The 15602-nt window shown below is 47.1% G+C and overlaps 1 protein-coding gene across 1 annotated transcript in view; it reads right to left on the bottom strand.

The window, feature by feature from the left end:
• Nucleotides 1-15602, bottom strand: part of LOC122931583 (kinesin-like protein KIF21B) — a 735311-nt gene that overhangs the window by 405982 nt on the left and 313727 nt on the right. Inside the window, exon 12 of the mRNA XM_044285657.1 lies at nt 9723-9736. Within this exon, the coding sequence (XP_044141592.1) occupies nt 9723-9736 (14 nt within the window). The remainder of the gene's footprint in view (nt 1-9722; nt 9737-15602) is intronic.

Here is a 15602-nt window from a genome sequence, read left to right as displayed (position 1 = left end):
AGCCTCATTTCATTAAGAAGCTTTACCCCATGTCTTTGTCTTTCTAGGTTATCGAGTCCCGGTTGCTTACTAAACCCGTTGGGTTAAGCCCCAATCTTTTCCCCAGCCCTCCTTAATTCTAAGGTTCGCATCCCGGTAGCTGCCCGGCCCCATGGGCCCCTGGTGGTTGCTTCTGCCCCATGGCTTCAAGGGTCTGACCAATGGTTGTCTGTCCACCTGTGCAGCTATGCTTTTGAATGACTTATATCTTTACCTGCTTGCAAAGCTTATGTTATTCTGCTTGCCAGCTCATGTTATTAATTTTAGTTAATGTCCGTTATTATCTCCATTTTCTGTCATGTTTCCCTTCGTCTTTTTAGGTCATGCAGTTGAACTCATATTGGGGTCACCTTCCACGTCGGTCAGGTCTCGTTCCTAACGATATTTCGCCTTGCATCTTATTCAGGCCACGTAGTTTATCTTCGGTATCGCCTGCCACATCGGTTTAATTTCACCTGCACTTTATTCAGGTCACTTTTTATAGTTATAATTCAAAAAAAAAACTTAAAAAAAAACCCGGCCCAATGGCTTCGGGGGCCCGACGACAGCATCGGCCCCATGGCTTCGGGGGCCCGATGACAGCATCGGCCCCATGGCTTTGGGGGCCCGATGACCGCATTGGCCTCATGGCTTTGGGGGCACGACGACAACTTCGGCCCCATGGCTTCGGGGGCCCGACGACAGCTTTGGCCCCATGGCTTCCGGGGCCCGACGACAGCATCGGCCCCATGGCTTTGGGGGCCCGACGACAGCTTCAGCCACATGGCTTCGGGGGCCCGACGACAGCTTCGGCCCCATGGCTTCGGGGCCCGACGATAGCTTCGGCCCCATGGCTTCGGGGGCCCGACGACTGTTTTCAGTCCTGCTGGGCTGATTGCCTGGTTGGTTGTCCATCTGTGCATCTAGGCTGATTTGGCCCCTATGTATAGCATTCATACCTGCTTCCTTCATTTCCTAATAATCCATGTTGATCGCTCACTTTATGTTTTAGCCGCAAACTGGTCCGGTTCGCCCGCCCTACAGCATCATTGTCATGTCTTACGCAGATATTTCATCTTTCTTTAATTGTTCATGCTTTCGTTCAGGTCCTGCCAGAGGAAGAACAAGTAGGGCAAGTCCCTCTAGCATTTCAGTCTCTGATCGTAGGCGATCATATCTTGTCAACCGGGTCCTCGTGCAAAGTCTTTGCCTTTTACCACGACCAGGAAGTAATTTTCGCCAGTAGCTTCATTGCATTGCATTCCCTCACTCATGGGAGGGCATAGACAGAATCTTGTATAATATGGCTTCATACCTTCTTGCCGCACTAACCTCCGACTCCCTACAACCACGTTGAATCGGATTTTGGACAAGGTCCAGCATTACCTCACGATAGAAGATTTAGATAGTAGGTCGGTCTTCACGTCTCAAGCGTAAAAACAATTCTCAGGGGCGCACAGTAGAACAACGCGCAGATAGCTGTTGTCTGGGGAACTATTCAAGGATTCTCTTCCAATCTACATGGTTCTTTTTGGCCCTCATTCCTGCATAGTCTAGGCAGTTGGTTTTTATGATCCATTTCACAACGTATTCCGGTCCTCCATTCTGCTTTGGGGCAGTATCCGCAATATTGAGCATCATGTCTTTGGCCTTGTCATCTACAAGATGGGTTATAGGTCTCCTACTGGCCTCATATACCCCGAATATTTGCTCTAGATCCGGGACGGCTTGCAGTTGGCTTGGGGATTAGTTTGCACATGCCATTCAAATTCCTTTTCTACCCTACTTGGCTTGGTTTTTGCCCACTTATAGGCCTACCCACGATCATGGCTTAGGGCACACAACAAGCCATTTAGTCAGATCAGCTAAGACACGCCTAGCTGGGTTAGGTTGTTCCCGTTGTTTCTCTCCCTAGGGTTCTTCGGATATCTCTTGGCCGTAGCCATGACCACAAATTTTATATATATATATATATATATATATATATTACACACACACACAATTTGGGGCCTGTGTCCCTGATCTTTTAAGAACCTAGGCATGCCCCTGCCTAGTGCTGAACATTAAAATTATTGTATGTGCAATTACAGGTGTGAAAAAATAACACTAGAGGAAACACAAAAAATTAGTTTTATTGAAAAATCTACTAAAAACATACAAGGGACAAAGTCCCACAGCAATTGGCAGAATACCCCATCACAGGAAATGGGTGGCACAGAGTGGTCCAAATACATGATGGATGCAGGTAGAACAATTCCCTGTGTATAATGAGGGCCTAACATATGGGACACCCTAATCAAGTCACCCTCCTTTTTTGGCATACAGAACAACCAAAACAAATAAGTTGTCTGTAGCGCACCCAATATTAAGCTGGTCATTACTAAGATGAAAGCCTAGGGTCCCAACGGTGAATAGGACCCTAATGTGCATGGACCCTGCAATTCTTAATGGGGTAAAGACAGACAGCTGTGCCCACTTTATATATGTGAATATTCTAGTGGGTATGTGTGTGCATGTACTCATTCGCCATATAATGGTACGGTATATGGCCACAGTCAACGGTACCACACATCCACCAGTCTCCCGATTGGGCTCACCAGCTGTACTAGTAACAAAAACTCTTAATTGCTAACTGAGCTAAACATGTGCCTGTACTAGCTTCCACAATATTCTGCTCTAATTGTTACTTTGCTCTACGGGTTTCAACATGAATGCTATGTATCGTCAGGCATTCATTAAATCGTACAGTATAGCATGCCACAGCTGATGGCAGCTCAAGCGCTAGTGTTGCCGCCATCCCTATAAAGACAAGGCCTTACCCCTAGGGTGGGTAGAAAGCACTACAGGAGCCAATGGGTGGGGGGAGGAGGCGGCCAGTACCCATATACACCCCCCTCATCCTCACCTAGCTCTCTGGTGATGTAGGAATTCTCCTAAGAGACAGAAAGCGTCACTGATGACTGGGAATCCAAAGGCGTTCACATACCTGTAACTTGTATCAGGGGGATCAGTGTTCACAGATGGTAAATGATGATTGATAGAGAAGCAAGGGGAAATAGGCCACATCACTCCAGGGTATGAGCCATGGATAGAAAGCGGACTAGTGATGTAATGATGCCTTGCACTGTGATAAACCGCTTACTAGTCTGTATCTATTCATCATTAAAGAGGACATGTGAGGTGCCCAGAGCAAAAAGCCTACGTGGATCAAAACATAAGACTCGGCACATAAAAAATGATTTATGAAGCATGTGAACAGATCTGATCATTCAGGCCCCTCGGACGTGTTGTGTCTAGCCTGAATATTCACTGTGCCTCTTTCTGAAGCAGCAATTTATCAAAATTACTGCCCTGTGGTGACTGCCTCACAATGCCCTGAAAGGTCAGAACACAGGTATCTCCCTGATGGTGGTCTTTAACATGGCGTGCTATTGGGGTGTCATTGTCATTATGGACATCATCAAGATGCTCTCCAATTCCTTTTAAATTCCCACACAGTTTTGATGACATTCTAGAAGCCAAATATACATGTGGCAAGGTAGACCAGAACCACTGTCTTACAATAGATAAATGTTTTTCCAATGCAATACAATTACTGCACCTAGAATTCCCCACCATCGGGTGAGATAACCAGGTCTGGGGAGCGGTCGCCTGAAATAGACTGTTCAACAGTCTATCTTTTAAATTGTGTCCATGTTGGTATGTTATTGATGGCGACAATCCAACCAAATGGTCAATATCCTGGTCTAGCTCCAATATCTTGATATGGTCTGTCTCACCTCCATTTGAGTGGCATCATATGTGTTCACTATTCTCATTTGATATGTGTCACTCTCTTGAGATTTTGGATTTTGAAGGTGATCACAATAACTATGTTGGTATGCTCAATTGAGGACATCAAACGGGTATCCCCGTCTCTCAAATCTATGTCTATGGTCTCTTGCCACTATCTTTACAAAAGAGGTTAGTAGTGATTTTACTATCTACCTTCTTAGAGATTATAAGATCCAAGAATATAATCTGGTAGTCATAAATCTCGGACGTAAAAAATAAACCAAGGTCATTATGGTCCAATGCTGAAATAAACCAAGATAATTGATCCTGATTGTCCCTCTATTTTGATGTCACAGATATTTTGGAAAAATTCATGTGCAGTGGACTGTGCAAAGTAAAAATTGCAAGTTTTCCACAGATATACCACATCAATGCTATGCTGTGCCAAGCTAGTGCCATCTGAGACTCACAACAAACAACTTGAATTGACTGGAAGGTTCTACTGGATATGGAAATGCCTTAAACATTGGCAGCTTATGGTCATAAGCTGCTGTATGGGCACATGGCAGGGCTTAGAAGGGAAGGAGCACCATTTGGCTTTTCTAGTGTGGATTTTGCTAGAATGGTCTTCGGGTGCTATATCACATTTGCAGAGCCTCTGAGGTGCCTGTACAGTGCAAACCCCCTATAAGTGATTGTAACAGCGGCTGCTGTGTGCCGCTGTATCCCTGCTTACCACCGCGGTCCCGGGCGCCGTGCTCAGCAGTGATCTGTGGCCAGAGCATCTCACTCACAGCTGCAGCTGTGGGCTCTGATTGTGTAGGTTTTATGGGTTAGGTCATGTGACCTCGCTGACCAATCCTACCCCTCATGCGCATATATAAGTGGCTCAGCCCCCTTCCCAGATGCCTCAGTGTCAAGGTCCTTGTGCTCTGCTTAGGTTCCTGACAACCACTTGTATTCCTATGTTCCTGACTTGTACCTGTGTTCCTGGATTCTATTACTCATCTGATCCCTGCCAGCTTGCATTGAATCTCCTGTTGCCAACCCGGATTGCCTGACCTGTGCCGCCTGCCTTGACCTTTTGCCTGTCTGACTACGCCTCTGCCTCATCCTTCGGTTCTGCACTGTTGCTCCTGGTAACTGCTCAGCTTACCTGACTGCGCCTGTACTTCTGGTACCTTTCTCAGGTGCCTCCTGGTCCGCCTGGACCAGCCGCCTCATGTACCTATCCTCCTCAAGGAAAGTCTATCCCTACCATCAGGGGTATTGTGAAGAATCGAGAGGTTCACTTAGAGGAGACCCTTAGAGGAGAGCCCAATGCGCGCTGGCATGGGAAGGAGAAAATCCACTAGGCAATAAAGAAAATCCCAGTGAGCGCCTTTGTCTTCAATCCATATGCTTTTTTATTTTATGAATACATCAATATTCAATAATGGAAGCATTTCAGCCCGTCCAGCCTTCGTCAGCCTGGCTGGATGGGCTGAAACGCGTCCATTAATGACTATTGATGTATTCATAAAATAAAAACTATATGGATTGAAGACATAGGAGCTCGCTGAGATTTTCTTTATTACTTAGAGGAGGTAGGACATGTGGCACAGTGGGTTCACACCCGCTAGTTCGTGACAGTGATCTGATTTTGGAAATTACACCCCTCAAGTTATTTAAAAAGGTGTTGAATGAGCATTGCGTAAAGCTCACTTTAATGCAGTTATCTGCTTATTATTACAGGCAGGATTGGAATGACAGATGGCACCTATATAAAGATAAAACAGGATCCGCCATTCACAATAGGTGATTTGCAAAGCTTCTCTACTCCTTGCTTGTAAAATGACTTTTGCAAAGGTCACAGAGAATGCCTAGAAAACACATAGAAGTCAATTAAATCCCCTTCCTGTCCACTGTGTCTATGGCCTATGATGGTTGAGTCAAACCTTTATTATTATCTCTGGAAGTGTCCCCAAATTCACATTATTTCATGAGTTCACAAGTAAATACTTGACCAGCTTATTCCGTTTTGATTCTACATGGGCTATTCTGGGTATTAAATGCTCTACAAGGTTGACAAAAAGGATTTCTACCTACTGCACATGGCTGATACGAGTGAGAAGAGATCTATTCTGCAGATGTGGAATCACCAGGAATAATCTATGAGGTGTAAGCTTCTACTTTGATTTTATTACAAGACCCGGAGGCTCATATTGCTATTCTCCTTCTTTACTCTGACCAATAGCAGCAAAGATAAAAAATATTGAAACATTTGAACAGCCCCTCCCCATAGTCCCAGTATAACAGGCCACTCCGCCTGCAAATCCTCCTCTTTCTTTGCTGCTGACCGCAGAGATAAGTACCTGTGATATTTGTCTGATTACTATTACTATTATCTTATGTAGTTTTTTGCCCCTGTTTGGGGTTTATGGGATCTCTATTGTGTTTGCAGGTTTGATTTATGGGATCTCCCATTGTCTGGTGCCGTGTAACTCCTTGGCACAGCTCTGGTGACCCTGTTATTCAGGAGTACCCCTATGTGATCGATTATCTCCCTATGGGGTTATTTATCCCCTTCTGTCTGTCCCTTCCCCTATTTGGGGTTTACTTTTTTTGCTCCTGACTGAGTTTTCTCTCAGTCCCTTCACACAGCGCACTTCCCCTCGGTCTCCCTCCCCCATCGGCTACTTTTTCGCGCCGCGGCTCACCTCTGATCTTGCCGCCGGCTCTCCTGCTTGCTGCGCTTCGCTCCGCCTGAGATCTCGCGAGATCTCGGGCGCTTCCGCTTCCGGTTTCAGTGCGGCGCTCCGGAGTCTCGGCGAACCCTGCTCTGCTCTGCTCTCCGGCTCCTGTGCTCGGCGGCCTCTCTGCTCTCCGGCTCCTACCTCTGTCAGGTTTTTTCTATCCCCACTCTAGCTCTTCTCCCTGGCTGGGGAAAATCCTCACCAGCGGAGTACATAGGATAGGATTCGTTTTTTCAGATTAACCCTCTCACTACCAATATAGAGGCAGGCTGTGTTGATCATGCCTAAAACAAATCTCAGTGGGCAGGGCCCTATGGAAGAGGATATGCCTCAGGTTGATTTAACCCCTTCCGGGGATGATTGTGACACAGGGATGCCCCCTGCGGATCATTCTCTAGCTTTTCAAAATACATTATCTAATGTGATTGCTGCGGCTATGGGATCTATGACTTCGGTCATATCCCAGTCCATTGCCCAGGCCCTTGCCTCCCATCCAGCTGCCTCTCCCACCCCACAGCCCGCTACGGTTTCTAAACCAACCGGGCCAGGGCCTGCCTCCAGAACACGCTTGACTGGTGACGATGTTTCCACCAATGTTGGCGCGCTAGGTCCGCGCAAAAGAGCCTGTACGCGTCAGGCAGAACGTACGCGCAGGTGGAAATGTGCTAGAGCACAGCAGGATACAGCTTCTGGCTCTGAGGTCGGGTCTGATGAGGAGGCTATAGATGACGCCTTTGAGGAGGCAGAGGACGACCCTTCTGGGGTCATAGATTCTAACCCCTTACCCGGGTGCAGCTCCATGGTTTCGGCAGCAGATGTGTTCCCTGCTTCTTTGACAGATCCATCAGGGAAACCTCTCTTTGACCCGGATTCCCTCCACCACCCTCGGTTGGCGGAGTGGTTTCCGTTGGAGCATGTCTCCAAATATTTGGAGGCCCGCGTGCGTTGCCCCCTCTCCAAAGAGGCGCGCAACAAGCTTAGGGAAGAATGCCCCAGAGACATAATTCCCAACCGGGTTTGCGAGACTCCAGCGGTAGACCCCAAAATGACCCAATTCCTCACCAAATCTGGGTGGAATCCGAGAAAGGGTCTGGAGTCGGCCCTGCGTGCTTGTCAAGACAAGCTCCTGGACATATTTGGCCCCCTGGCAAAGATTTTTGACTTGGCCGAAGCTGCCAAGGCCGAGGGTAGGCAAGTAGACCCTCTAGAGCTGCGCGAGTGGGTGCAGCGCGCGATTTGCGTAGCAGGAAACGTTAACACGTCCCTGGCTATTGAACAGCGCAAGGCCATACTTTTCAAGATTGAGCCTAAACTCTCCAACTTGGCGCTTACCGAAGCCGGTAGGGAGGCCCAGGGCCTGCTGTTTGGCGAGTCCTTTATTAAGGACTTAGGACGGTTTGTCGGTGCTTTTACAGCACTCGATAAAGCCCAAAGTTCAATGAAGCGGGTGTTTCATGGTAGAGTCTCTACCAGGGCCGGCAGTTTCAGGGGCCGTCTGTCCGGCCGTGCCCATTTTCAATCCCGTGCTACGGACAGAGGCTCCTTCTCCCAGAGACCTGCATTCCAGGAGCAAAGGCGAGAGACATCATCCTTTTTCCCTTCCCGGGGAGGATCCTGGAGGCCTAGAGGATACAGAGGAAACCCTGGTTCCAGACGACCTTATGGTAAGACCAATGCCTCATTTCAATTCTTTAACTGTTTGTGTAGGGGGCAGACTCCGGCTCTTTTCTCGAGCTTGGTCACGCATCACCTCGGACCAATGGATTCTCTCCACGGTCAGGGGTTTCCACATCGAGCTGACATCCTCTCCTCTATCCATTCCGCCCCCACACCCGGCAGTGCTGTCGGTAGAGAGCCGCATACTTGTGGACTCAGAGCTATCAGATCTCTTCCGCAAAGGGGCCATAGAGCCGGCACCGGCATCCCCTGGTGCGATAATCAGCAACATTTTCTTGGTGGCGAAAAAAGGGGGCCAGCTACGGCCCGTCATCAATTTACGCGCTCTCAACGCGTTCGTCAGGTACCGCCATTTCAAGATGGAGGGCATCCATCTCCTTCGGGACCTACTTCAAGTGGGCGATTGGATGGTCAAGTTGGACCTGAAGGACGCTTATCTTACCGTCCCTGTCGAGGACGCGTCCAGGAACCTTCTATGTTTCTCTTGGAAAGACAGGATTTGGCGGTTTACATGCCTCCCTTTCGGCCTCTCTTCAGCTCCGTGGTGCTTCACCAAGCTGATGCGTCCTGCTATGGCCTGGCTACGCAGTCGGGGAGTTCGCCTCATCGTCTATCTGGACGACATCCTGATCATGGCACAGGATCATGCGGTGTTACTGAATCACCTTCGCTGGACTATGGATCTCCTGTTGGATCTGGGTTTCCTTCTCAATCAGGAGAAGTCCTGCCTCACCCCGGCTCGCGAGATGGAGTTCCTGGGGTTTCTGGTGGTTTCCACGGCAGGGACTCTCAGCCTACCACCGACCAAGGTTCGGTCCATACGGAAGGAATTGTGCAGAGCCAAGTCGTCCTCCCAGATCCCGTTGCGTCAACTAGCCAGGATCATAGGCCTTCTAGCATCATCTATCCAGGTGCTCTTCCCAGCCCCACTACATTACCGGGCCCTCCAGCGACTGAAGATTTTCCACCTCCGGACGGGGGCTTCCTATGCGGATTGGATTTCCCTGGACGAGGAAACCAAGGAGGAGCTATCCTGGTGGATCCACAATTTACAAGCTTGGAACGGCAAGGCTATTTTTGGTCATCGTCCGGACTTCGTGGTGGATTCGGATGCCAGCCTGTCGGGCTGGGGAGCTCATTGCGAGGGGATCTCAACCGGAGGCGGCTGGTCAGCGGACGAAGCGGGATTCCATATCAATGCGCTGGAACTGTTGGCAGGTTTGTTCGCAATCAAGAGTTTCACGAGAGACACGGCCAAAGCCTGCATTCAACTTCGCATGGACAACGTGTCGGCAGTGCGTTACATCAACGGCATGGGCGGAACCCGTTCCACCATCCTATCTCGGTTGGCGAAGGATTTCTGGGACTACTGTCTAGACAAGGAGTTGATTGTCTTGGCAGAATATCTTCCGGGCGTCCAGAACATTCGGGCGGATTGGAGCTCTCGATATCTCTCCGACTCCAGCGACTGGCAGTTAGATCCAGCGGTGTTCCGTTCCTTAACGTCTCTTTGGGGACCTTGCTGTATCGACCTGTTTGCCTCCCGCCTGAACACGCAGCTGCCACCTTTATCTTAACTTTGAACTTGCAATATGAGCCTCCGGGTCTTGTAATAAAATCAGGTGATTTTCCTATTTCATGACGTAAAGTCATGATTTTATTAAAGACACAGAGGCGAGTATTGCCCACCCTAAGTTCCCTCCCTATAAATGTATGTGTATTATTATGAATGATGTTTATGCTACGAATGTTATTGGTTTGTTGTCATATGCTTATTGATCTTAACTCTATGAGTTTTTTCCTGAGTAGGTTTATCGCAACCAGTTAATTTTGGATACCATGTCCCAATTTTGTTTCTATCATGTCGGTTTTTTCACCTTTTCAGGTTGAGACCGGCCTGGTGTGCTGTATCCATTGGTCTACGTCGTCGGCAGTTTGGTTCCAGCCGATCGGTTGATGTGGACAGGACGAGGTGCATCTTTCGGTGCTGTTTCCGGTTCTTCCCGTTTCGCTTCCGGATGGAAGGCGGTTGTTGTTCCATGATGTTCTGGGACTCTTGGTTTTTCCGGTTCTGTTGGATTTTCGGACTTGAGTTACAAAGAAAGAGGAGGATTTGCAGGCGGAATGGCCTGTTATACTGGGACTATGGGGAGGGGCTGTTCAAATGTTTCAATATTTTTTATCTTTGCTGCTATTGGTCAGAGTAAAGAAGGATAATAGCAATACTCGCCTCCGTGTCTTTAATAAAATCATGACTTTACGTCATGAAATAGGAAAATCACCTGATTATACCTTGAACAGCTATCCTTTTTAATTAAATTGACTTGGTAGGGGTGACACAACAGTAGGGAAAATATATGTAAGGCCTTCTCCCAACTCTGTGGTAGTTTTATTCCTCTTCTTCAAAACTGAGTTAGACAGACATTACATTCTTACTTTCAGGGTACTTTTTGGCATCAGGAACAAGTCTTGGTGGGTACCCTAACAGATGCTTAACCTTTGGAAGAATGGGAAAGAAGATTTGGTGGTTTCTTAGTTAGGACGAATACCTTTTCTTTTTTTCTACATATGTTTGTTTATATATGGAAAGTGGAAATGTGGAGATGATAGAACTTGACTTTCTTGACCATATTTCTTCAAAATGTAACCATTGGACTTAAGGGGTTGTCTCATTTCAGCAAATGGCATTTATCTTGTAGACAAGTTAATACAAGCCACTTACTAATATATTGTGATTATCCATATTGCTTCTTTTGCTGGCTTAATGCATTTTTCCTGAGGAAAGGTCATCAATATTAAAAGCCTGGACACCCCTTTAAGTGTATGAAAGAACATCTAGACAGAGATCCTACAATTTCACCATCCCAAAAGCAATTCCTGTTAGAAGGCCTTGAACTCACCTTGACCAACAACTATTTCAAATACAGAGAGCAAGTTTACCAGCAGGACAGCAAAGGTCAAGGTAGCGCCACCCTATGCTCACCTATTTATGGGACTCTTTCAGGAAACATACATCTACAATAAGACTACATACATGCACAACATTATCCTCTACAGAAGGTACATCAATGACTTGTTCTTCATCTGGCAAGGTGACACACATTCCATTGTTCAATTCCATAACTTGCTCAACAACACCGATCAGGGCATCCAACTGACACTGAAAGACAGCTCTACTCAGGTTGATTTTTTTTATATTAATATTACCCACGATAAACAGTCTTTCATCGTGTCCACCTATTTAAAAAAAAGTCAATAGTGATAGTTATCTACACTTCACCAGTCACCACCACAAAAATAGCTTACCAACATCCCATTCAGCCAATTTAAAAGGATCAAGAATAACTGCACACAAACAAGTATACTGGAAAAAAAAAAAAACGCTTCAAGGAAAAAGAGTATCCCAAGAACCTTGTGGTAGAAGGTTACAAAAAATCCACTGTAATACCACAAACTCACTGAGTTCTCACTAACAAGGATACCATGTCAGAAGGAAAAGACCGTAAGAGGAGCTTTATTACTACTTAATCCTCCGCACACAGAGGAATCAAGGACGATCTCCTCAAACAATGGACTATTCTACTCTGGGATCCTGTCTTGAGTAGAACACTCCTGGCTAGACCTACCATCATCTTTAGGTGGGCAACGACTAAAAAAAATCTGGCAGCGCTGAGCAGACTGAGACAACTCACCTCAACCCCAAGTCAGGGTCCTCTCGGGAGGGAAAGTGTTTTCCACTGTGGGACACCATGGCTTTGCTGCCGGTCCATTACACATGGAACAGTCAACTTCCAGTTTAGCACCACAGGAAAAACATTTCGGATCAAGCACCAACTCACATGAAAAACTGATTTTGCAATCTGATAGAATGCAATTGCAAAATGCGGTATGTTGGTCGCATAACACAAGAATTACACAGATTTATCGTAAATAAAAAGTTCCTACTACACAGTTTGAGCAGAGACTAGACTCTGAAACAAGAAGGCAACCATGATCCAACAAAAATTTGAAACACGCCTAATGAACATGTCCCCAAAAAATACTTACAACACGTTTGTAGTCCTTAGCAGAAGGTAGGTCTTCTGGATTTATAATTTACACACTGTAAACCTAGAGGGCCTCAACGAAGGCCCTTTCCTCTTGTTTCTAGCCTCTGGCACCATCAAGTGGCCAGTTCAAGAATATTCCCCCTATACCTGTTTGGGCGCCAATTTAAAAAAAGACAATGCCACATATTATGTAATCCTTACTGTAAGGCCGATACAGCCCTGAAATGTGTCATTTGCATCATTAAAATAATTTTCAATATACTTACCTGTTTACTCTCTTTTTTTCTTCTTGCATCTGGGCATCCCGTCCGGCCAGAGACAGAACTCCAGTATAGAACATCTGCTGACCTCTGATCAGTGATTTGTATGTGGATACACATCCCCATCCACCCCCTGTGCACCTGCCCCCTGTGCGGCCCTGGAATGCATATAGAGGACTTCTGAATGCATGAACAAAATGGAGAGGACTCCAGGAGAAGTCATCTATGTGCTTTCTACGGCCGCTTTGTGTGTGCACAATAGAGAAACAGGGATGAATATTCCAATACAAATTACTGATCAGAGGTTAGCAGCAGGTGTTCTATACAGGTACAGTGGTCCTTCAAGTTACAATATTAATTAGTTCCAGGTCAACCATTGTATGTTGAAACCACTATAGGTTTAGTAATCGGTTCCAAAGCCCCAAAATGTCACCCAAGATAAGATAAAATGATAATTTATAAAAAAAAATAACCAGATAACCAAGATATATAAAACAAGTCTTTACATATAACAATAAGGAATAGCTGATAACTAGCAACTAAGGCTACTTTCACACTAGCGTTCGTCGGTCCGCTCGTGAGCTCCGTTTGAAGGAGCTCACGAGCGGACCCGAACGCAGCCGTCCAGCCCTGATGCAGTCTGAATGGAGCGGATCCGCTCAGACTGCATCAGTCTGGCGGCATTCAGCCTCCGCTCCGCTCGCCTCCGCACGGACAGGCGGACAGCTGAACGCTGCTTGCAGCGTTCGGGTGTCCGCCTGGCCGTGCGGAGGCGTGCGGATCCGCCCAGACTTACAATGTAAGTCAATGGGGACGGATCCGTTTGAAGATGCCACAATATGGCTCAATCTTCAGGCGGATCCGTCCCCCATTGACTTTACATTGAAAGTCTGGACGGATCCGTACGAGGCTATTTTCACACTTAGCTGTTATATGCTAAAAATAATGCAGACGGATCTGTTCTGAACGGAGCCTCCGTCTGCATTATTATGATCGGATCCGTTCAGAACGGATCCGATCGAACGCTAGTGTGAAAGTAGCCTAATACAACTATTTTACCAGAGAAGTGGCCTTGATTGGTTGGATCTGAGTCGGAGACATTGTATGTTGAGTCTAGTTTCAATTTACGATGGGTAAGAAAAGTCCTGTGACGGTCACGTACACTACACACAGGGGGGAGGATAGTGACTACTGCGCTCCACCCTCACCCCTGGCCCTGCCTACTTGCCTCGCAAGTCCTAATGTCAGGGGAAAACTCGACGGCAGTCCCTAACGTAGGATACGTGCTGGGAAGACAGACAAGATAAATAACGGAATGTGAACGGACCGGGTCAGAACTAGGGGAGCTATGCAGTACAAAGGGTTAAGCAAAGAATGGTCAGGAGAAGCCAGGGTCAAATACCAGGAGAGTAGAGAAGTACCAGAGGAGTCCACAAAGAGAAGTCAGATGGGAGCCGAGGTCACAATATCAGGAAGGATGCACAGTACAGGAGGAGCAGGCAGAGGATAGTCAGGGAACAGGATCAGGTGAGTAATCAGTAGACCAACAAATAGCCAGGAACCTAGAATTAACAGGCAACCTGTGGCCAGCAGGATGCCTGTATTTATAGTGGGGTCTGAGGGTCATGTGATGTGGCCAGCGTCACATGACCAAAAGACAGACAAGTCGAGCACCGAGTGATCAGCTCGGCGATCAAGGCAGACCTAGGAGCAGGGAGCCTCAAAGCTAGCAAAGGGAACAAGGCCAAACACAGATCCTCGCCTTTGGCGCCCCGTGACAAGTCCACTGTATGTTGGCAATATTGTATCCTGAAGCCATTGTATCTTGAGGGAACAAGATAGAGTATTCTGTTATCGATGGTCTATCTTCACAACCACCACCAATCAGCTGTTCAGGAGTAGCTCCAGTGCCAAAGGCACCAGAATTATGCAGCTTCATCCATTGTGCAGTGGATGGAGATGGTTACTCCCATATGGAAGAAGGTGTGTAGTTCACTACGTTTGCCACTGGAGCTACCCAAAAGAGCTGATCAGCAAGGGTCTAATATTTCTGACCTATCCCGAGGACAAGCCATCAATATCAAAAGTATATTTGTGGTCATGGCTACGGCCAAGAGGTATCCGGAAAACCCTAGAGAGAAAACAACGGGAACAACCTAACCCAGCTAGGCGTGTCTTAGCTGACCTGACTAAATGGCTTGTTGTGTGCCCTAAGCCATGATCGTGGGTAGGCCTATAAGTGGGCATACCCTGTGGAAATGAGAAGATAAGGGAGGGAGGGTGGGGCACCTGAAAACACACACCTGTGAGTGAGGGTGTGGCTCGTATATGAAGAGCCTCCGCCCCTCCCACAAATGCAGGCTGACTAATCAGCCTTACCAACTTGTGGTCATGGCTACGGCCAAGAGGTATCCGGAAAACCCTAGAGAGAAAACAACGGGAACAACCTAACCCAGCTAGGCGTGTCTTAGCTGATCTGACTAAATGGCTTGTTGTGTGCCCTAAGCCATGATCGTGGGTAGGCCTATAAGTGGGCAAAAACCAAGCCAAGTAGGGTAGAAGAGGAATTTGAATGGCATGTACAAACTAATCCCCAAGCCAACTGCAAGGCATCTGGGATCTAGAGCGAAAATTCGGGGTATGTGAGGCAAGACCAGTAGGAAACCTACAACCCATCTTGTGGATGACAAGGCCAGAGACATGATGCTCAATATTGCGGATATTGCACAAAAGCGGAATGGAGGACCGAGAAAACGTTGTGAAATGGATCATAAAAACCAACTGAAACTTGTAAAGTTTGGTTCTAGTGTGAGTACTGGCAATGCCCTAGCGTCAGGAGATCATGGGACCAAAACCTAACTGCCTAGACTATGCAGGAATGAGGGCCAAAAAGAACCATGTAGATAGGAAGAGAATCCTTGAATAGTTACCCAGACAACAGCTATCCGCGCTTTGTTCTACTGTGCGCCCCTGAAAATTGTTTTTACGCTTGAGACGTGAAGACCGACCTACTATCTGAATCTTCTACCGTGAGAAAATGCTGGACCTTGTCCAAAATCCGATTCAGCGTGGTTGTAGGGAGTCGGAGG

Source organism: Bufo gargarizans, chromosome 3 (assembly GCF_014858855.1).
Source record: "Bufo gargarizans isolate SCDJY-AF-19 chromosome 3, ASM1485885v1, whole genome shotgun sequence".
Classification (NCBI taxonomy): domain Eukaryota; kingdom Metazoa; phylum Chordata; class Amphibia; order Anura; family Bufonidae; genus Bufo; species Bufo gargarizans.
The sequence above is the reverse complement of the archived record's forward strand: the minus strand, read 5'-3'. Positions and strand labels throughout refer to the sequence as shown.